The sequence below is a fragment of the Diceros bicornis genome, chromosome 13, assembly GCF_020826845.1.
Source record: "Diceros bicornis minor isolate mBicDic1 chromosome 13, mDicBic1.mat.cur, whole genome shotgun sequence".
Taxonomy (NCBI): domain Eukaryota; kingdom Metazoa; phylum Chordata; class Mammalia; order Perissodactyla; family Rhinocerotidae; genus Diceros; species Diceros bicornis.
The window spans coordinates 30,388,767-30,410,590 of NC_080752.1; the positions used below are offsets into that span (position 1 = coordinate 30,388,767).

Here is a 21,824-nt window from a genome sequence, read left to right on the forward strand (position 1 = left end):
TGCAAAATGTGCATAATAGCGTACTAACATAACAGTACCCACCTCAAGGAGTGGTTAGGGGGATTAAATCAGTTAATGCATGAAAAGTCGGCATTAGTGCCTAACACATGGCAAACACTCAATAAATGGCAATTGTGTCATAACTGTTATTCTCTTGGGCTAACAGTGGCTTCCTAAACAGGGTGGCAGAAGGAGGTGGGGCTGAGGCTCTGAACACGCTGATCTCTGGGCCTGCCAGTTGCCCCCCTGCACTCTGAACTGACAGCCCAGGAGGAGGGGCGAGGGGAGAGAAAAGGCGGAGGATGGGTCCCTCCAGGCACTGTCCCCAGAGTGGACCTGCAGATGTGCATGGCCACCCAAACACACAGGTGCAGGACCTTAGGAGAAGGAGCTCATTCACTTGGGAAGCATGGCAAGGAACTCATTCTTCAGCTTGGGGGCTATGTCAGTTCCCCAAACACAAATATATGCACAAAAGCACTGTCTCAGACAATGCTGGATGGCAAATAAGCCACATTTTCTAGCTTCATCTGGCGCTTCAGAGTGAAGCCTCAGGTTCCTTTGAGCTTCACAACCACTCCATTCCTCAGAGGGCCTGGTGCCTGGGTCAGTCCTTAATGGAGGAGGAAGGGATGGGTACCTCAGTGACCTTCTTCTGCAGAGGAGATGGGGTGGGGCTGTTCTCGGTGCTCTCGGCCTCGCTCTCGCTGTTGCTGCCCTCGGTGCTGGTGGCAGTGGCGGTGGCAGTGGCCGCTGTGGTGGCCGCAGTGGCCGTGTTGGTGATGTTGGCCCCGCTGGTGTGACGCAGCTTCTTCTTCTCGTCACGGGCTTGGTTCTGATGTTTGTAGTGTAGCACAGCTTCAAAGTTCATCACTGCCCACGCGTGCCAGGCCTGGGTGAGGCGAGAGTCGAGGACAGACAACGGGGCTGTGAACAACAGCAGTGGGAGGAGGCTCGGGCATCAAGGGCCTAGAGGAGCGTTAGGCCAAAGCTGAGGAAGAGGGCTGATTGCCCTTCCCTCTTAGTGGTCAGTAGAGCAAAACTCCACTTCCACAAAACACTCGGGAATGGGGCATTTTGCTAAAGCCAATGTGATTCATGCACTTTGTGGTGCACTTACGGTGTCAGGGACTGCGGTGAATGCTGTGGGGGAGGGGCACATGAGGGGCAAGCTATGGTCCTCGCCTCAGGGACTTTCTAATCTAGTAGGGGAGCTCACTCACAAACCTAAAGACAGGCAAAATGTGAGTGGGGCAATAGGAGACAAAAAATGGGAATGCCAGGGACAGGGATGGGGAACACTTCACAGAGAGGAGGGATTTGGGGTAGGTCTTGAAGAGCAGCCTTCGACAGGCAAGGAGGGGACAAGAGAGGGCAGCACGGAGGACTTCTTGGCAGGGGAAGAACAGAGACAAAGATGTGAATTGGGCAAGCACAGGGCAGTTCATAGGAAACAAACGGATCTGACTGAAGCTTAGGGTACATGCAGGAGAGCAGTGAGGGAGAAGGCTACCAAAGTGGCAGGGTCAGATTATGGAGGAGCTGGCATAGCAGGCCAAGAAGGTCCTATTTCATTCTGTAGGAAATAGAGCTTTACTGGGTTTTAAAGACTCCTTTGGCAGCAGTGTATAAAACAGATTATTTAAGAGAGCAGAAGTCCAGGGGAGTGATGATCAAGTCTTAACCAGGTCATATGACAGTGGGAAAGAGCACGGGAGCACTAGGAAGGGTGAATCTCGGTCATCGTCTAGCCCTCACACCTGGCCTGTGGCCTGTCAGAGAGCCAGTGCCCAGTGTTTGCTGGAAGAAGCCCTTGGTGCTTATTTGGATAAAAGAGGAACTATTCACACCTCTGAGGTTTTGAGCTGCAGCGACGCTATGGCATAGCATTGCCTGGTGTAGAGAGCATGAGGCAGATTTGGGGTTCTGTGAATTTGCAGTGATAGTAGGACATTAAATAATCCGCTCATAGTTGGACTTGCTGGATAATCAGGCAAGTTTGCATCCCTTCCTAAAAACCCTTCTTTAACATAAATGTCTCCCTTTCCCCACCTAAGCCTTAGAGTAGATTGATCATAATTGACCTTTATTTGATGAGTAAGAATTCTACAATGACCCAGGTTCAGTTTTCCCATTACCTTCATTTATTTAAAAAATACCTCTTGTATATCTGCTATATGCTAGGCACTGAGCTGGGGGACATGGTGAACAAGATAGAAACAGTCTCTGCACACACACAGGACTATACCATTGATGGCAGAAGACAGCATAAACCCAAAAGGACTCACACTAGGAAAAAATTAAAACTAAAATTCCTGGAACCAGTTTTTTTCTTATGATGTTTCTTTCCTAAAAGTTGAATGAACAAAAGTAATCTGGTTAGGAGATAGTTCTAATTAGTGTAAGATTCCAGCTAATCAAGGATTTACTGGATTTATTTTTCTGGCTGAGACCGAAGCTGTCCTAGAGCGAGTAATTATTGCTGCTCTCATGAAATGGGCGTTTTTCAGATCAGAAGAAACATGCTTAAACCAGGATAAGATTTTTATTGTAGATGCTTCTGTGGTCTTTAGATGCAAGTTTTGATCCTAGAGGGATTAATTCACAAAGTATTAGCAAGTTAAGGAGATACTGGAAAGACATCAATGACACCTGCTATACCAAGCAGCCATTACCAGGAGGCCCCTCAGAAAAGAAATTAAAAAATGAGAGGGGCTGGCCCTGTGGCTTAGCAGTTAAGTGCGCGCGCTCTGCTACTGCCGGCCCGGGGTTCGGATCCCAGGCGCACACCGCCGCACCGCTTGTCCGGCCATGCTGAGGCTGTGTCCCACATACAGCAACTAGAAGGATGTGCAACTATAACATATAACTATCTACTGGGGCTTTGGGGAGAAAAAGGGAAAAAGGGGGAGGAGGATTGGCAATAGAAGTTAGCTCAGGGCCGGTCTTCCTCAGCAAAAAGAGGAGGATTGGCATGGATGTTAGCTCAGGGCTGATCTTTCCCACACACAAAAAAAACAAAAACTGAGAATGTGTGCTCTCACCAAAGAGGTATACTTCCAAGGATCACTCCTCCACCAGTCAATCACATCTTTTATACATTTTCTAATTCTGTTTATCTTCTTGAAAAATTTCCTATGACATAACAGGATGTTACCCAGAGCTTTCCAATAAAAACAGAGCAAGTTAAGTTCTCAGATGAGGAGCAGGCAAGGATGGAAATCAGAAAGAAGCTGCGAAGGAACAGATGACCCAGGGGAAGATAAAGTTCCAGAGATGAACCATGTGTCCAGATGCTCCTAGGAAAACAAGCAGCTGAGTCTATAAGACAACAGCATTCCTCAGTGCCACACACATAATAACGGTTTAATAAATTACTTCTCCAATAAAAGAATCTATCAATCTTTTGGTTTCAGTTAAACCTGTAAGGGGCCTCTGAAAGACCGGCTCCTTTCACTCAAAGAAGCAAATCTACAGGATCAGACTAGTGCCACCAAGCTTTCCTAGGACCCACAGGTGTGCAGCAGCGCACCGCCAGGCTGTAGACGCCCGCTGCCATCTCTGGGTTACCTTGTACCAGCTGCGGTCGTGCTCTGTGGCGGCGCTGTAGTACTGCAGGACTTTGGGGATTGTGCTCTCGTTGATGCCCTGTAGGTTCAGCTGCCACTCCCCGAGTTTCAGGAAACACCTGAAAACAGAGAAACAAGCCCCCATGTGGCTTCCCTCCCAAGGAGAACAAGGAATTATGTTAGGGGAACATCGAAGTCTTTCTGATATTTACTTTTTTTTTTTTTGTGAGGAAGATCAGCCCTGAGCTAACATCTGTTGCCAATCCTCCTCTTTTTGCTGAGGAAGACTGGCCCTGGGCTAACACCCATGCCCATCTTCCTCTACTTTACATGGGATGCCACCACAGCATGGCTTGATGAGTGGTGTGTCGGTCCACGCCCAGGATCTGAACCTGTGAACCCCAGGCTGCCGAAGTGGAGCATGCGCACTTAACTGCTATACCACCAGGCCGGCCCCTCTGATATTTACTCTTGCCCTTGGGAAGCACCATGATGGAACTACCAGAATTCTCAACCATACGGAAGGAAAGAGATGGGCCTTGGGGATAAATTTTTACTATATTATCTCTTCTTGATCTCTGTCTTTCAATGACAGCAGAAACCAGGTCCCTGGTCCTGATAGGTCTGTATGGACCTATCTATCCCAAATCCAGTTTTTGTGGGTGATAGCTGAGAGAGTAATTTTTTTTTTTTTTTTAGAGAAAACTTTGTTTTTTTTTTATATTTTATTTTTGTGTGTGTGTGAGGAAGATCAGCCCTGAGCTAACATCCATGCCAATCCTCCTCTTTTTGCTGAAGAAAATTGGCCCTGGGCTAACGTCTGTGCCCATCTTCCTCCCCCCCCTTTTTTTTTCACATGGGACGCCACCACAGCATGGCTTGACAAGCGGTGCATCAGTGCGCGCCCGGGATCCGAACCCGGGCCACCAGCATCAGAGCGTGTGCACTTAACCGCTATGCCACGGGGCTGGCCCCAGTAATTTTTCTCATTGATTGCTATATGGCTTCTCCCTTACTTTTCCCTTCTCCATTTGTTATAATGGTAATATTAATAGCTATCACTTACTGATTGCTACTCTATTCCACATACTGCTCTAAATGCTTGACGTTGTATTCTTTCCATTAATCCTCATACCACCTTATATCACCCTCAGAAATAGGAACTCTCACTATTCCCTTTTTATACGATAAGGAACCTGAGGCACAGAGAGGTTAAGTAACTGATCTAAAGTCACACATCAAATTAGCAGCACATCTGGCATTTGAAAACTCTAACGCCAGACACGAGAAGGAGAACAGCACATGGGTGCTCTTGGGCTGCTGAATCCTGGGAAAAGAAATGGCAGAGACTTTGGAGTGGCACGATTCAATGGCTGCCTGGGATCCCTACAGGAAAAGTGAGAGAGCCATAAGCCACTGGCTGCCCAAGGAGCCCTGACCATTCCCCTTGCTGCAGAGGCTGCTGGCATGGCAGGGATGGAGTGTGACTGGCCCTGGCCAGTGGGGACCTCACCGGGCCATGAGCTTGTGCAGCTCTTGCTTGTGCTGCTGGTCCTCGGTCGCGATGGCATGCTGGGCCTGCTGCTGCATGGTCTGAACAAAGTGCTGCATGTGCTGGAAGGCATCAATCTGTAGTAGGACAAGGGCACAGGGAGCACTCAGCATGCGGCCCAACCTCGGGAGAAAGAGACTGCTGTTCATCTGACAGGCATGTGAACCAACCTTCTCTAAACACAACACCCTAGAACACAGGGTGAGGACCCTGTAGGACAGAGACCCAGGGCATGATGCTGGGAGACGGCTGGGCTTTTCAAGAAGATTCCTATTTTTTCAACTCAAGTCTTAGCTCTCCTTTGCCAACTGTATTTACTAGTTTAATAAGCATTGGAAAAGCTACTGGCCTGGCTACCCCAAATAATAATTCATATGAAGTAATCTGAAACAACTGCTTACTTCACTATCAATATATTGCCCTGGGGGAAATTAGGCTTATGGGGAACTGTTTCAGGCTAGTAAAACTTGAGTATTTGTTGAAAACACTATGGTACCTTAGACACTGAAGCATAGCAAAAACTAGTTTGAAAAATCCAACAGAACTCTTAGTACCCAAATAAGAACATAGAGATGGGTGAAGCCCCTCACATATCTAAGTGGAAAAGGGAGACGTCACTAGCTAAGCAGACATCTAGTTGAACAGGGTGGCTTAGCAGCAAAATCTTCAGAGCATCCTCAAGCAGTTAGATTTATTTACACTATGGGATTTTATACAACGTGAGCAGAAAGCCTTTGGGTTAGGAACAGATATCTGAACTAGGGAAGAGTAGAGACATAGGGTCAGAGATTTGGAAGTAAGTTACAAGCCATTTGTCTACCAGTTTCTTGACAAACGGAGTCCACACTATTTTTAAAAGGCTTCAAGGATGGAGACAGATAAAGCATACAAACATCAAGAGCTCAAATAGAAAAAATGGTAGAATCTAAATCCACCAACATAGGAGGGGAAACGGTATGTGAGAGAATATGAAAAAGAGGCTATGTGTTCTTTGCTGCAGAAGAGGAGGGAAAAAAATCAACACTTCAAATAAATAAGTTCAGAACAGGTTCCTTATAGTAAATCATGAGTCTTTTTTTTTTTTTTTTTTTAATAGAAACATGTCAGTGACGATGGCCTTGAAGGAAAATGAAACTCCCTGGCTTGGGGGCCAGGACCAAGCTCAGACACTTTTCAACATAAGGAATTAATTGGCATTAAGAGATAGGGCTTAACTGAGAGCCACAATGACATGACAAACAATTTATCAGGCAGCTAATCCATGCATGAGGACAGGGCAGACACAAAGATGTTCCAACAGCTAACAAGACACCTCTCTCCCTCAGACATCTGGCTTCACAGAATGCTGCTCCTCACCACTGGCATTGAAAAACGAACTACATTAGCATCCCACACCTGGGAAGTGATAAATGTTCCTTTAGTCTTTCTTCTATGAAAACTACACTGACCAGACTTAAATCTGATTAGAAAGAAAAAAAAGAATTGAGAGGCAGTAGTAAAAAGACTGATCACTAAACAGGTGACTGGCAGCTCCGGGTGACTTGCGTGCACATCACGCAGGTGAGGATGGAGCCAGGGGCTCCGATGCCAGGTACTCCCAGAGCCCACAAGCCATGTGTCACTGACAGTCCAGACACAGCGCTGAAACTCTTTTCAGGAGACTCAACAAAGTGCTGAACAAAAAGTACATGGCCCAAACCGGGGAGGCTGGGTATTAGTTTAAATCCAAAGCTCAATATTAAGTTTAGTAAGTTTATCCAGCATGGGAGAATCTAATATCTTTCTACTCTCTGGCATGGAGGCAACTTCTTTTCAAGCAATTGAAAATGTTCTGTTAAAAACTCCTTCTTTTCTCCATTCCCAGGAAGTGAGGAGGGGAAAAAATGATTCTTTCTTCTTACAGATGCAGGACTGGTCACTTGAGGAAGGAGCTTCTCTCAGGTCCAGAGTTTAAGCTGGGCATAGTATTCGTGGCTCCTGACGGCCCGGGTGGTTGTCGGGCAAGAACACTGTTCTTGGCTTAGTGAAACTTCACACAAGGACCAGCCTGTCTCCAGATTCTGTGAAGTGTCTCAGTCTAGGAAAACACTTACTGCCTGATGCCTTCCTGCAGAGTAGGGTCTGCTTTTCCCCCAGAACTTTCATCTGCCTTAGGCAAGGCAGAGAGTACAATCCTTGTTTATAGTGGAGGAAAGTAAAGCTCAGAGAAGTAAAGTGACTTGCATAGCACAATTATTATTAAGTAGTTGGTTTTCTTTGGGTAGCTCCTGAACTCTTCTGAAAATGTCAAATCTCTAGCTCTGGACTTGAAGTTCAGAAAACTTTAAATAGGTTTTAAATTTTTAATCCATGTGGTTTTATGGTCTCCCATCAGAATTTGGCCTGCTAAGAAAAGGCCATAATCTGGGGGAGAAGTTGGGCTGTGGTCATATATCGAAAGAAGCCACTCCTTGGCTGAGATATTAGCCAAAAGGCTACGTCTGCCTGCCTTCGGCAAGACATTCAAAGTTTTGGAGGCTATATATAGGAAGGAAACCAGACTATATTCAGATCCAGCACCTTCTGTTTTCCTCATTTGCCTAGAGGAAGCTCAGGCTTTCAATCAGAACTGCTCTGACCTGGGAGGCTTACAGAGACTAAAACAAAACAACAACAAAAGAAAACAAAACCCCCAAACTGCACATTTGGAGAAGGAAACTTGGGCCATTACCACTGAAGTAAACCCCAGTCAAAGACCCAGTGCCGCAGGTGCAGGGCTGCTGACTCCACTCTGGGTGGCATTCACAGTCGCAGTCAGTCACCCACAAAAGAAGTCAACTTCTAGACACAGTCCAAGGCTCTCCCAAGTATGCCTTCAGCAGAGACACAATGCTATCACATCTTTACACAGCCATGGCTCCAGTGGCTGCTCTGCATTCCTTTCTCATCTCAGGAACCACTGTGGGGACCAAGATCGGGAGAGAAGGAGAGCTGGGACTCCCTCCTCTGTTTGGTAAAGAGGATGAGGGTGGAGCCAAAGCAGGTGCTGATTCTGCCTCCAAGGCCTGCTTTTTGTTAATCATCACCATAACCCAGGGAGACTGTTTAAAAAAATGAAAACAAAAAACCCCAGCAGGAGCCATATCTGTTTCCCAAGGACCAGTCTGTAAATACAGTAAGAGGAATTCTACATTAGCTTCAAGATGACGTTCCCTACTGGTTTCAGCGATACACTCTGGGTGGTGTTGCTTCTGAATTCCAAATTGATGATAGGAAAGGAGATGAGAAGTCTTAAAAACCAAATTGGTCTTGTGAAAGTTCTACTCTGTGTTTTCACAAATATGCTAATTTTGGGGGGTACTAAACAGCCCATCTTCTCTTAGGGGGCAGAAACTGTGCTTTTTCTCTGTTCCAGCACATTCTGGCTGCTAATAAAAATAACTGTGATTATACTCATTGGTTTGATCAATGGTGTACGTGCATCTCCTCAAATATGATTCATTTTTTTGAAATCAGGCCAAATAGCTTCCTAATAGGAGCAAATTCCGTGACATGGTGGTTTGGACGCTGTGTCCTTTCAGGCATTGAGGAGGCAGTCAGAAGCAGATTAGGTGAGCATTCTGGAGAGACGCAGTCTATTGGATGGACTCAGATACAGACCTTGCGAGCGCTCTTCCACATGTTTTTCATGTAGGCGTAGGTCACCTGAGGGTGAACTGTTGGCAGAGGATGGTCAAGTTGCCGAGACGGGTCAACTCCCAGGAGCAACACTAAGGTTTTATGAGCAAGAGCCTTAAAACAAGAGAGATCAGGGTGTAAACAGAACTGGACCAGGAGCACCATTCCCTCCTCAGCCTCCCACCCAACCCGTGTGTTGGGGGTTGCTCACCAGCCTGCCACTCTTGCCACACAGGCTTGCATACTTGAGCCAGGTCCTCATGTCTTCATGAGGGCTGACCACAAGGGACCGCACCATAAGGATTTTCTGCCAGTCCTCCACAATACGCTGGCAGCCCTGGAACATTCAGAAGTGAGGATTAGATATGTCCTCTGCTGTATCTTAACCCCCTACAAGCAATTGTGAAACTCACCCTGAGACAAATTGAGATTCCTTTTTATTATCTCAACTTTCTCAGGTGAAGAGTACTGTGAATGAAACACCTCTTAGAAACTTCTAAATATTCCAGAAGCAGTAGAACGTGGACTCTGGAGCTTGAATCCTGGTTCTGCCACTTACTTTCTATGTGACTTTGGACAAGTTACTTAACTTCTCTGTGACTGATGTGTAAAATGGGACAAAAATAATACCAACTTCACAAGGCTATGGTGAGGGTTAAATGAATTAAATTATTTACATTTCTTTTCTGGATTGTAAATAATACATTTTTAACTTTAATCTTTTGCTTCAGTCTCTCTGGTTGAAGATGACTTTCACTGACAAAGAAATTAAATTTAAAATGTATCATTCAGGGCCGGCCCCGTGGCTTAGCGGTTAAGTGTTTGCGCTCTGCTGCTGGCGGCCCGGGGTTCAGATCCTGGGCGCGCACTGATGCACCGCTTCTCCGGCCATGCTGAGGCCGCGCGTCCCACATACAGCAACTAGAAGGATGTGCAGCTATAACATACAACTATCTACTGGGGCTTTGGGGGAAAAAATAAATAAACAAAAAAAGTTATAAAATGTATCATTCAGGGCCGGCCTGGTGGCGCAAGCGGTTAAGTGCACGTACTCCACCTCAACGGACTGGGGTTCGCGTGTTTGGATCCTGGGCTCACACCGATGCACCGCGTGTCAAGCCGTGCTGTGGTGGTGTCCCATATAGAGGGGAGGAAGATGGGCACGGATGTTAGCCCAGGGCCAGTCCTCCTCAAGAAAAAAGGGGAGGATTGGCATCAGATGTTAGCTTAGGGCTGATCTTTCTCACAAAATACATAAATAAATAAATAAAATAAAAGGTATCATTCAAACTTCAAAAAAACTAAGTATAAAAGAAGTTTAAACAATTAAATTTTCAAATGATGTTGTCTGTAAATTGGTGGCATTTGTATTTCTCAAGTTATTAAAGCCTAAACATGCACTAAGACTTTTGGCCTTACTTACATTCTTTCCTCTTCATTTTTATTTGTCGTAGACCAAAAACTGCATATAGAAGGGGAAGTGCCTCATTCATTCACATATATAAACTCTTTTTTTTTTTTTTTGTGAGGAAGATCAGCCTTGAGCTAACATCCATGCTAATTCTCCTCTTTTTGCTGAGGAAGACCAGCTCTGAGCTAACATCCATTGCTAATCCTCCTTCTTTTTTTTCCTCCAAAGCCCCAGTAGATAGTTGTATGTCATAGTTGCACGTCCTTCTAGTTGCTGTATGTGGGACGCGGCCGCAGCATGGCCGGAGAAGCAGTGCGTTGGTGTGCGCCCAGGATCCGAACCTGGGCCGCCAGTAGCAGAGCGTGCGCACTTAACCACCAAGCCACGGGGCCAGCCCAATATAAACTCTTTTTAATTAAAAAAAATCGAGTGAGGGGCTGGCCCGGTGGTGCGGCGGTTAAGTGCGCATGCTCCGCTTCAGCGGCCTGGGGTTCGCAGGTTTGGATCCCAGGCACGCACCGATGCACCACTTGTCAAGCCATGCTGTGGTGGCGTCCCATATAAAGTAGAGGAAGATGGGCACAGATGTTAGCCCAGGGCCAATCTTCCTCAGCAAAAAAAAAAAAAAAAAAAAGAGGAGGATTGGCATCAGATGTTAGCTCAGGGCTGATCTTCCTCACACACACACACACACACTCTAGAGTGAATTAACTGCTATCAATATCAAAAGACTGCTAAGAGTAAAGTGAGGCTCTCCTTTTCCACCTTCGCTGATAACATGTCAGACTCAGAGATAAACCACCAGGGGAGATAGTTTTTGAGACCTATCACTTCATCAGCGAATTCCACGAAACTAAACAAGCTATCCTCCATGGAGACAAGTCTAAAAGTCTGGCAACTTTTATGGTTGCCAGGTTAATGGTCATAGGCTTCTAAACATGACAGGATGCAATCTGAGCCTGAAGAAAGAACCCAAGGCAAGAAGAAACCCAATGCAAGTAAGGCTGACTTCTCAAACTGCCCCAGGAGACACATCAGCTTGGGATTTCAATTTAGATGACTTGACCACAAAATGGCAGTCTTCCAGCCTAGGCAGTTCATTGAGTGTTTTGACAGCAAGCCATTCATGACAGCCAAATTCCTACCACAAACTTAATGCTTTATTTTCAGGCCTTGGACCATATCTCTCCATCCCATTAAGTGTGACAACAGTGATTTGGAAAGTTAGAAAAACAGAAAAAAGTACATTGAGTGATTGCTTTGGTGACTTCTCACCATTTGCTACTTTCTCACAGATGCTGAAATAATTTGGTCCCAGTGAGCCAAAAAGCATTTTGCTGTCTTAAGATAGGAAAGTCAAGAAGGCTTAAGATGATGGCGGTATCTTGGACACAGTCAAGTCAGACATGGGTCTCCCCTCCCTAAGATTCACTTAATCCACCCACCTTCCAAGTCTTTATTTGGATAAAGTACCACTTATTGGAATGGCAGAAGATTCATCAGATCTCTGATTTGGAAACTCCTCACCCCATTACAGGCACTTAAGAAACTAGGGTGTGTACAAGTCAAGTAGGAAATGCTTGCTTTGTGGAATTTTTTTCTGGTGTCCAATAGACAATTTTCCATCAAAATATTCACTGGGCATTTCATAATTGCTAATAAAACATGTGACAGAACTGTGTGTGCTCGTTTCAGAGCATAAATGACCGTATTCATAGATGATCCTTTGCTCGCTGATGTTTCCTTTCCAGTGGAATGTGCCCTGAGCTTCCTAGACAGGAATGCAGCTTAGAGTCACAGCCTACCGAAAAGCCTGGAGGCACAAACCTCGATTGGTCTGGAGACAGAACTTGGAATTTAGTTGTGGACTGGGCCAAGAGGAAACAGTTTAAAATTGAAGAGGTTGATTATGATAAGCAGGGGGACAAGTGGCTTCTGGAGCAGTGAAGGCTTTCTCTCCTCTGCCGATGAACCTCCCCTCCTACCCATGCAAGGAATCTGGGAGACCTGTCCTTCCCAAGAACACTTAAGACTGCTGTTCTGGAACTGACAGCTCCTTAAGCTAAAATGATGAGAAGGTACAATGAAAACACTGATGGAGGACTTGGAAAAGTTTCTCTATGAGGGAAAACTTCAGTGGAAAAGTCTGAATAGACATCATGGGATGATTATGACCTGAGGAACTGTAAACGGCAGGAGTTGGTAAATGAGAACATCAGGCAGCCCCATTTAAAAAGAGGGATGCGGGGGCCGGCCCGGTGGCGCAAGTGGTTAAGTGCGCGCGCTCCGCTGCGGCGGCCCGGGGTTCGCTGGTTCGGATCCCGGGCGCGCACCGACGCACTGCTTGGTAGGCCATGCTGCGGCGGCGTCCCATATAAAGTGGAGGAAGATGGGCACCGATGTTAGCCCAGGGCCGTCTTCCTCAGCGAAAGAAGAGGAGGATTGGCGGATGTTAGCTCAGGGCTGATCTCCTCACAAAAAAAAAAAAAAAAAAAAAGAGGGATGTGGGTGGCCAGTAAGCGGATTTAGAGCAGTGGTTCTCAGCACTGGTCACATACTGGAATCATCCAAGGAGGCTGAAAAGATACTGATCCTGGGTCTATCCCCAGAAATTTTGATTCATTTGGTCTGGGAAGTGGCCTGGGTATCTGAATTTTTAAAAGTTCTCCAGGTCATTCTATTATGCAGCTAAAGTTGAGAACCACCAATTGTGAGGTTAAGATTCTCAAGTGGCTGGCCATAAGTGTCACTTATTAAAGACATTTTCTTTTATTCCTAGTGAAGGGTAAAAGGAAGCTGGAAAATTAGTCATTCTCTCATAGCTAAAGGCTTAATGAGTGTTTTGCTTTGAATACAAACCAGCCTCTGTGAGGAGGCAGGCAGTGCATGCTGAGGAGGATCAGGGGAGGGAGGGTAGGTGGGATAACCGGGCTTTCTACCAGGCTCACCTGCAGTCTCTCCCACCAAATCTGGCGGATGATCTCTCGTCGCTCGGGGACAAGTTTGTACTGGATAACCTCCTCCAGCTCCGAGAGCATGTGGCAAGAAACCATGGCCTGATGGAAGCAAATCACATTCCACCTTAACACTGCATGAACAATCCAAAAGCCAGGGTTTACTTCGACCATTCCCTCTGGGGACAGGGTATCTGCTGAGAACACACAGGCATGTTCTCAGCAGCCTGTGAGTCCTCAACAGCCCACTCTGAAAAACAAACTGAAACAAGCCTCTAAAACGACCGTGTGCAGACTGTTTGACACTCACTCCATATGCCCGACTGTAGCTCTCTCCTGCCATAGCAGTTAACTCAGCATCCAGCAGGTCTCTGGCTTTGTCGATGCACTAGAAGAGAAACAGAGAACCCTGGACTGAGCTGTGGACTCGGGAGTGAGGGCAGTGGTTATTTTCAGCTTCCCAACTAGCTGCAGAAGTTCTCTCTTTCACCTAAATTCCAGTGATGAAGAGAAAAATTCACCGAAGAAGGGAAGAAAACTTGCCTCAGATCTGAATGGCTACAGAAGAGCATTATCCGATTTTTCAGAAAAGGCAGAAATGTATGGCAGCCAAAAGCTTAACATCTATGTTGACAACCCAAATCCTGGGGTGTTATCCTCCCCAAAACAAGGGAGGGGAAATGTGTGCTTAGAAACAGAATCACCGTGTTCTTGCATCTCAAGAGGACAACTGGGGATCTACCTTCTTTCAACTTTTCCTTGCTGGGCACATTTGTGAAAGAGACTGTGCAAACACCCAAATGGCTCCAGGTGGCCGTCTCTGGCTTCTAAGCATCTTGTCCTCATGAGAGAGTGCCTCTGAAACTGGCAGAGGGATGCCCAACCCTCTCCATGTAAATGGGAGCTTTTGTGCCTGTGACCGGATGGCCCAGGTCTCAGTTCTCATCACGTAAATCAGAGCCCCGGGGATGGCCACAGGACTGCAGTCTTCTCTGTTTCATCAATTAAACACCCTTCATGCGGAGCTTTTCCTTTTTTGAATGTTTAAGGTTAATTACTGTGTCCTCATCCTTTAAGTGCTCAGGTCATTTACCCAAGCACCTCGTCCAAGATAATCTAGTGCCTGACAGAGTGGATGAGACCGCTTCATTATTTCATTCTGCAAGTCAGCACAGGATTTTCAAATAAAGTACTAGCTTTCCTGGAAGGTGATCAATGTGTGACACACCTGCACAGCCAGAAGAACCTGGGGACTAATTTCTGCTGCAGAGGGGGGACTGCTGCTCTCCATATCCTCCTTTGGTAAAACATTTTCTCTCTACTTCAATGAACACTAAGGCAAGGTGGTAAAAAGGATGCAGTGATGACCCAAGAAGCTAATTCCAGAAGCAATCTAAATGGTAACTTCCAGAACACATCTTTCCTTCTCAGAGCAGAAAGTGGCCCCAGCTGATATGCTGGCAGTCTTCTTACTGAGTATTATGCTCCAAAGCCATTCTAATGAGCTCACAGAGCCAAACGCCAAACACCAGAGCTGAAGTACAATAGCCTATTTTCACAGGCAACGTGTGCCGAGGAGCTGACAGGGCTACAAATAATTACCTTTTCTTTGCTAGATGTTCTGGGTGCATGTAGGTTTTTACCTGTTGTGCCAAGGAGAAGAGGTCCTGATGCAGTGCCAGCACAGCTCTATAAAATGCCCCATCGTGGGTGTCCCGCGGGATCATACAGGTATACTCTTCCATGCTGTCCCACTGGCCTAACGGACACACACACAGAAAAGCATCAGGGTGGTCAGCTTGCTGGGCTAAAGGCAGCATCTCAACTAGGCCTTGTCATTGTTACTCGCATTTAGCTTGGAGTTCAAACAAGACAAACTTGAGCCTGATGCATCAAAATCCTGCACAGACCCTCTATACTCTGTGGGGTCGAGCAAGCCAATTTAACAAACAAAGCCACTTCTGTCTTCCAAACACAGGACTCCACTGCTGCCCCAGAGAGTGCCATGAACGATGGGAGAAACTGCAGGAGTGCAAAGCCTGCATGTCAAGAGGGTTTGATGCAGCACCTCATTAACCTAGAGGACTCTCGCAGGTTTCTCTAGGTGAGATGGAACAGCTTTCTTCCCCACTAGTGAAGCATCTCATAGTTCAATGGTACATTGGAAGTTACATTTTCCCCTATACAATTGAAAATGGCCATTACCCAGACAGGGGACAGGATTAGACAAACAGCTTGCCTGCCTCACTCTGGTAGTACCTTTGCCTCAGAAGAGAGGAGATAAATATTTTAAGAGATTCTGTTACAACAGAAAGATGGGCTGGGTCATAGCACAGCAGTCTCTGTATCATGGCAGACTGGGGAAATGGCTGCATCTGGGAAGAGAGATTCACTTCCCCTGGTGGGGTGAGCATGTATCAAATGCCAGGATTTCCAAGACCATCTGCAGGAAAGATATCAGCTTCATTAGCTGCAAACTGCAGGGCTGCCAATCTTCCAGGGCATTTTCCTGCCTTTCACTCCAGACCATCAGCTCATCCCTTCTCTATGCCTCTGGGCAAAGGCAAACAGCAAACGATGACTCCTCAGGAAGCAATTTGTTTTTGAAAAATGTTCTGGATCCAGCCCAGAGCTCATGAAAGGGAAGGATATAAGCTCTGTGACTCAAGAGGGATAGAATGGAGGTAGAAGGTTATAGAAACTTTCTCTGGACTCCATAGGTGAAGCTTTTTACCTGGGACATCCTATGGACCCTTTCCCCTCTTACTGAGAACATCTCTAGAACAGACATTAGTAATCCTCTCAGCTGGGTCTGGTGTCAGAAATCTACAGTTGTCGATGGGGATTCAAAGGAAATCTCTGCTTTAAAATACTCGGAGAGTGGGGGTAAGGCGAGTGTTGGGCTGCAGCAGCAAGGAGAAGAGAGAAAACAAAACTGTCAAATTGTTTATAATTGTTGGAGAAGGTGAAGGGCAGATGGGGGTTCATCATACTGTTCTCTTCACTTTTCTATATTTTGGGAAAGTTCTATAATAAAAGTTAAGAAATAAAAGGAGATAGACAGCTGTCTTCTCTCTTTATTCCTGCTTGGGATAAAGACAGGATGGGTTGAGCTCCAGCAACCATACTGGATCATGAGGTAGCCTTGATAACAGAGGCTCCATTCAAAGCAGAAATATAGAAAAAGGCTAATGACAAAGGAGCCAGAATACTAGTCCAGGAATACCTACCGCTAGATCTCATTTATAATAGAGAAAAATAAACTAGTAACTTGTTTAAGATAAACAAAAACAAACAAACCTCACTAAATATCTCAATTTTGATACTTACTCACTGTTTTCCTTGGCTTCCCCATGAAAAGCCATTTTTACCCGTATCTAACAAGTTAGTCAAAATCTCAGGTAGAAAGGACAGATGGCAGAGCTAGAAGTGGATACAGATTGCTCACTTCTATAGACCTGACATCTCTACCTGCAGCCACAGTGTCTTACTTTTTGGATGCGAGCCCCCAGCCTCACTCTCCCCACCTTGACTGAGGTGCCTGGGAGGAAAGGCTTACCTAAGCCCCAAGCAGCTGCAGCAGCCATCCGGGCCATCTTGGCTTGGGTCTCATCATTAACCAGGGTCCACTTCTCACAGCACTGCTGGTGGAGCTGCCCCCTGAAGGAAAAGAATCATACAGTCAAGTTAACAGAAATCACCCCCATAATCTGTCCATCTTCCTCTCCAGCCCCTCGGGTTAGTTGGGGGCCACAAAGGAACTGGATGATAGCGGCCCAGGAGCCTTGAAATAAAAAGCACTCTAGATTGGGTCACATAACAGAGAAGCGATCAGTGATTTGTTGTTTCTATGGCCTCGTGGCTCATAATTTGTCTGAGAGTGAGTTTATCAAAGATAGGGACCATGTCTAACTCTATGTGATGTGAAATGTCCTGAACATCTGGCCCCCTTCATAAATATTAAATAACTTCTCTCCTATGCCAATGAACTCCTGGCTCTTTCCCCTTGGCAGGCCTACAGAGAGAGCAATCTGAAGACACATCTGGACATTCATTTTGAGCTCAAAGCTATAGGGAGAACTGGCTCTTAAAAATATTATACAAATGGTTGCAGTCTGAAATGAAACTCAAATGAAATCAATCTGCACAGAAGGAAGAAGGCTCTACAATGATCCCATTTACCAGAAATCCAGATGCTGCTTATTCTCAGAATTTTGTACACCTATACCATGAATGTGGGTAAGAATATGATGACATATGGAGATCTGGTGCTCAACAGACTCCAACACAGAGAGGGGAAGCCCTCTCAAGACGTCCTATTGACTGTTAAAACCTTTGCCCTCTCATGTCCCACTTCTGAATGAAAGCAAATAAAACTGCTACTGTGCAAATATGAGCCCCTGTTTTCATGTGAGCTTCAAGACTCTGCTAGGAGACTCCTTAATCTTTCCTGCTTTCTGAAAGAGATGCTGCAGGATGTTTTAACTTGGTATTGGGAGTTCCAAGTGGCCCAGCTCAGAAGCCTCGTGGGACATGAGCTGCACTGCACTATAAGGTGACCTGGGGGGTGGGCAGGAGATAAAGATGCCGAAGTCAATCAATGCTGAAGAGATCTAGGCTGAGCTCACTGAGAAGCTGACTGGCGACCACATCTAGACAAATTGCTCAGGGTCATCAACCAGCATCATGGCATGGCAGTCATTAACTTCACCCTCTCTCTGACAGGTGATCAAGAGACCCAGGGACACAAGCATTCTGGCTCAATACACAGCCAAGATCATAAGAGTAAGAGGGGCTGGTCCGGTGGCATGGTGGTTAAGTTCATGCTCGGCTTCGGGGGCCCGGGGTTCACCGGTTCGGATCCTGGGTGCGGACCTACTCACCGCTTATCAAGCCATGCTGAGGCAGAGTCCCACCTAGAGCAACTAGAAGGATGTACAACTATGACATACAACTATCTATTGGGGCTTTGGGGAGAAAAAAAGGGAAACAAAGGAGGAAGATTGGCTACAGATGTTAGCTCAGGGCCAGTCTTCCTCAAAAAAAAGAAGAGGAAGTAGGCAGCCATCCTGCCCTATGTACTTACTGAAGCTCAGTGACAGAAGCAGGATCAACCTCGGTGTTGGTTTCCCACCATCCAAACCTAGAAACCTTTACTACTGGGTCCTTCTAGAGGTTATTTTAGAGCAGTGGTTCTCAAATTGTCATGTGCGCCACAATCCCCTGGAGGACTACTTCAAATAGATTGCTGGGTGCCAACCCCTGAATTTCTGATTCAGGAAGTCTGGATTGGGGCCCGAGAATGCACATTTCTAACAAGTTTCTAGGCAATGCTGATGCTGTGGTCCAGGGGCCACAGTGTGAGAACCACTGGCTCAGAGAATAGGAATAGCTCCTCTGGGCAGCATATTTTTGTTGAGGCCCTGCCTGGAGTTAGGGGAGAAAGCTACATGATCTCGACATGATCCTCCCAATCCCAGAATTCAAGTTTTTATAGCTGGCGGCCACCACAGGCGATTCAGCATCCCTGTGCTCTTTCCTCATGACCACCCACTTCTGTGCTTTGGGTCTGGGGATTTAGCTTTGCTCCTCATCTAGAGGCAGGAGCAAGTTCAGTATGAAACACCACAAACTGTTACCTCAAGAGACAAAGTGGGGAACAGTGCAGGAGCAGCATCCTGGAAAGATGGCCCCTGACAGTGGATACAGGTACCACCTTCAAGCTGTGGCCACGTCAACAACTGTCAGAACCCAGTCGGTATAACAGGGGTGGGGTTCCTCTCCCACCAACACGTGTTACAAATAAGAATGTAGAACAGACTGAGTCCTAATTCTCAAAGGCAGGGGATAGGACAAAAATCAAATAAATAAAAACTATGAAACTACTTGTGGGGCAAACACTAGGATCTGTTTTCTGACACCTCTCACTGCACAGCAGGGAGGACTGGGTAAAAGGCTCCTCCTTTAAGACTTTGACTTTCCAACCTAGTGCAGCAGCAAAAAACTTAGAAAGTGTTCTTTCATTTGGAATACCTAAGTGGTTGGCTGCCTATGATCTCACTCCCGATGAATCTGTTCTCAAGGACCCAGAGGCCATGTAAGGAACAGTGTGGGGAGGGGGTCACTTAGGTGCACCTTGGCTGCAGGTGTGGCTGTGTGTGCCATGCGGCTGGGGCGGCTATCTCTTGTAGTTAGCTTCCTGGAGGCAGATGAGCATGGAGAAAGCAGGAGGGTCTTAGCTCACTGGTAACTCCAGATCATTCCTGATGCCACCTCTGGTGAACACCTGCCTCAGGTATGTTCAGGATATATACGCAAAGCAAAAGCAATTTAGAAATTGCACTCTAAATAGAAGTGACTGAATAAACCATAAAAGAAACCTGCATATGATCAAGAAAAAAATTCTGCTTCTTTCATCTCTTTTAAAAATCTCTTTTAGTCTGCTGCATTCTTAAATCCCTTGGTCAGCATCACTTATACTTTATACGTAATTATAAAACTGAAAGAAACCCAAGAGAGATTAGAGGTAGATGGAACTGAGTACTGCACCGTCAGAATCACTCTGCTCTCGGGAGACCTTAGGCAGGCTCTGTCAACCTCTATGAGCCTCAGTTTCTCAACTGTCACACAAGGGGATTAGACAAAATCATATCTAAAGTCTGTCTACTCTAGTACAACCAAGCTGTCTTAACCCATCTAAGGAAAGTGGTCATCTGTAATTTCGAAAAGCGGGGGGGGAAGGGGCCAGGAAAGGTTTCAAGGAGGAAGAAACAGTTCAGGTGGACCTTGAAAGATGGAGAGGATTTCAAAAAGTAGAAAAAGGAGCAGAGGAGGAGGTAGGCAATTCAAGGAAACAGAATGAACAAATGCAGAGAAAAAAATTCCGTGGGGTTTGGAGAAGAGTGAATTGCTTGGCCAGAGCTCCGGTTACGAGGTAGAGTTCACTGAGAAGTGGGCTGGAGTCACAACATGAGAGACTTTGACACCAGGCTATGACAGTTACATGCAAATCCAAGGGCAATAGGGAGACACTAAGGTGTTTTAGGAATTGAGTAGAGTTAAATTTTACAATATTTACATCTTCTTTTTTACCTTTCCCTTAATCACATATGGTTATATGGTTACCAATTTTTTTTTTTTTTTTTTTTTTTTTTTTTAAATTTATTTATTTTTCCCCCAAAGCTCCAGTAGATAGTTGTATGTCACAGCTGCACATCCCTCTAGCTGCTGCATGTGGGACGAGGCCTCAGCATGGCTGGAGAAGCGGTGTGTCGGTGCGCGCCCGGGGTTTGAACCTGGGCCGCCAGCGGCGGAGCGTGCGCACTCAACTGCTAAGCCACGGGGCCGGCCCGGTTACCAATTTTAAAGTAGAAAAAATTGTCTTTGAAATAATGTGGCTAATTCTTTTTATTTATTTATTTATTTTTCCCCCCAAAGCCCCAGTAGATAGTTGTATGTCATAGTTGCACATCCTTCTAGTTGCTGTATGTGGGACACGGCCTCAGCATGGCTGGAGAAACGGTACGTCGGTGCGCGCCCAGATCTGAACCCGGGCCGCCAGCAGCAGAGCGCACGCACTTAACTGCTAAGCCACGGGGCCGGCCCCATGTGGCTAATTCTTGTTAACATACTTTTCTTTTGCTTTAAATCAGTATGGTTCAATAGAAGTTTCTACAGTGATGGAAATGTTCTATATCTGCACTGTTCAATATGTTAGCCACTAGCCACACGTGGCTACTGAGTACTTGAAATGTGGCTAATACGAATGAATTATTAATTTTATTTAATTTTTAAACAGTTACATGTGCAAGTGGCTACCATATTGGACAGTACAGTTTCAGAAACCTGTTGGACATTAAAAAAAACAGCTTTAGTTGTACAAACTAATGAAGATTTGATAGCATATGCTTCCTCAAGGAGGAAGCTTTCATTGAGGTGAATGAATATGGAATGCTAATTATGGAAATAAACAATAACACTTGAATCTCCCTAATAACGGTTAAATCAGACAAACCAATTTCAAATAATTTTAGACTATTATCTGTATACAGGTGATCCAATGCCTAGGGCTAAATTCACTGACAATAAATTTTCATGCGATACAATTACAATATCTTCTATCTTAGGAATATAGTAATAACTTTATATTAAGAAATAAAAATAGCAATAGTTTTACCAAAAGAATATCTATAATTAGGTACGGAAAGAATTTGTGTAGCAAGAGGTCATTCTTTTCAGAAGCCTTACTTCTATTTTTTTCCAATAACATTCCTAAAATTTTCCAAGGTATAAAATTTCTAAACAAATCAAAATTTGCCTATATTAAATAGATTGAGCTTTACTGATATGATGGACTATTATGCAGCCGTTAAAAAAAATAAGGTCGCACCTATAAGGTGCTGATATGGAATAGTGGCCTAGACTTGTTAAGTGAAAAAAACAAGGTGCAAAACAGTATATAGAGTACACCACATAATGTACATGCTTGCACATACATGCATCACCCCTGGAAGTCTACACAAGGACCTGGTCTCAGTGCCTGCCAGTCTGGTGGCTGGGGGAGAAGAAGATTTGGTTTTCACAGTTCTGTCTCTGTTTTATATTACTGAAGTTTGTGCCATGTGCATATCACCTTTTCAAAAAAATAATGCTTTAAAAATAAAATATGAATACAAGAATGT

At 45.5% G+C, this 21,824-nt stretch overlaps 1 protein-coding gene across 4 annotated transcripts in view; it reads right to left on the bottom strand.

Annotated features, from left to right (window-relative positions):
- The window catches only part of MTOR (mechanistic target of rapamycin kinase), a 123,861-nt gene that overhangs the window by 18,682 nt on the left and 83,355 nt on the right, over positions 1–21,824 (bottom strand). For all 4 annotated transcript variants that reach the window (XM_058552883.1, XM_058552882.1, XM_058552880.1 and 1 more), the window contains exons 31-39: positions 16,703–16,803; positions 14,787–14,902; positions 13,454–13,531; positions 13,138–13,245; positions 8,990–9,115; positions 8,761–8,892; positions 5,083–5,198; positions 3,571–3,688; positions 641–892 (exon numbers count right to left, since the gene is read on the bottom strand). In XM_058552883.1, the coding sequence (XP_058408866.1) occupies positions 641–892; positions 3,571–3,688; positions 5,083–5,198; positions 8,761–8,892; positions 8,990–9,115; positions 13,138–13,245; positions 13,454–13,531; positions 14,787–14,902; positions 16,703–16,803 (1,147 nt within the window). The remainder of the gene's footprint in view (positions 1–640; positions 893–3,570; positions 3,689–5,082; positions 5,199–8,760; positions 8,893–8,989; positions 9,116–13,137; positions 13,246–13,453; positions 13,532–14,786; positions 14,903–16,702; positions 16,804–21,824) is intronic.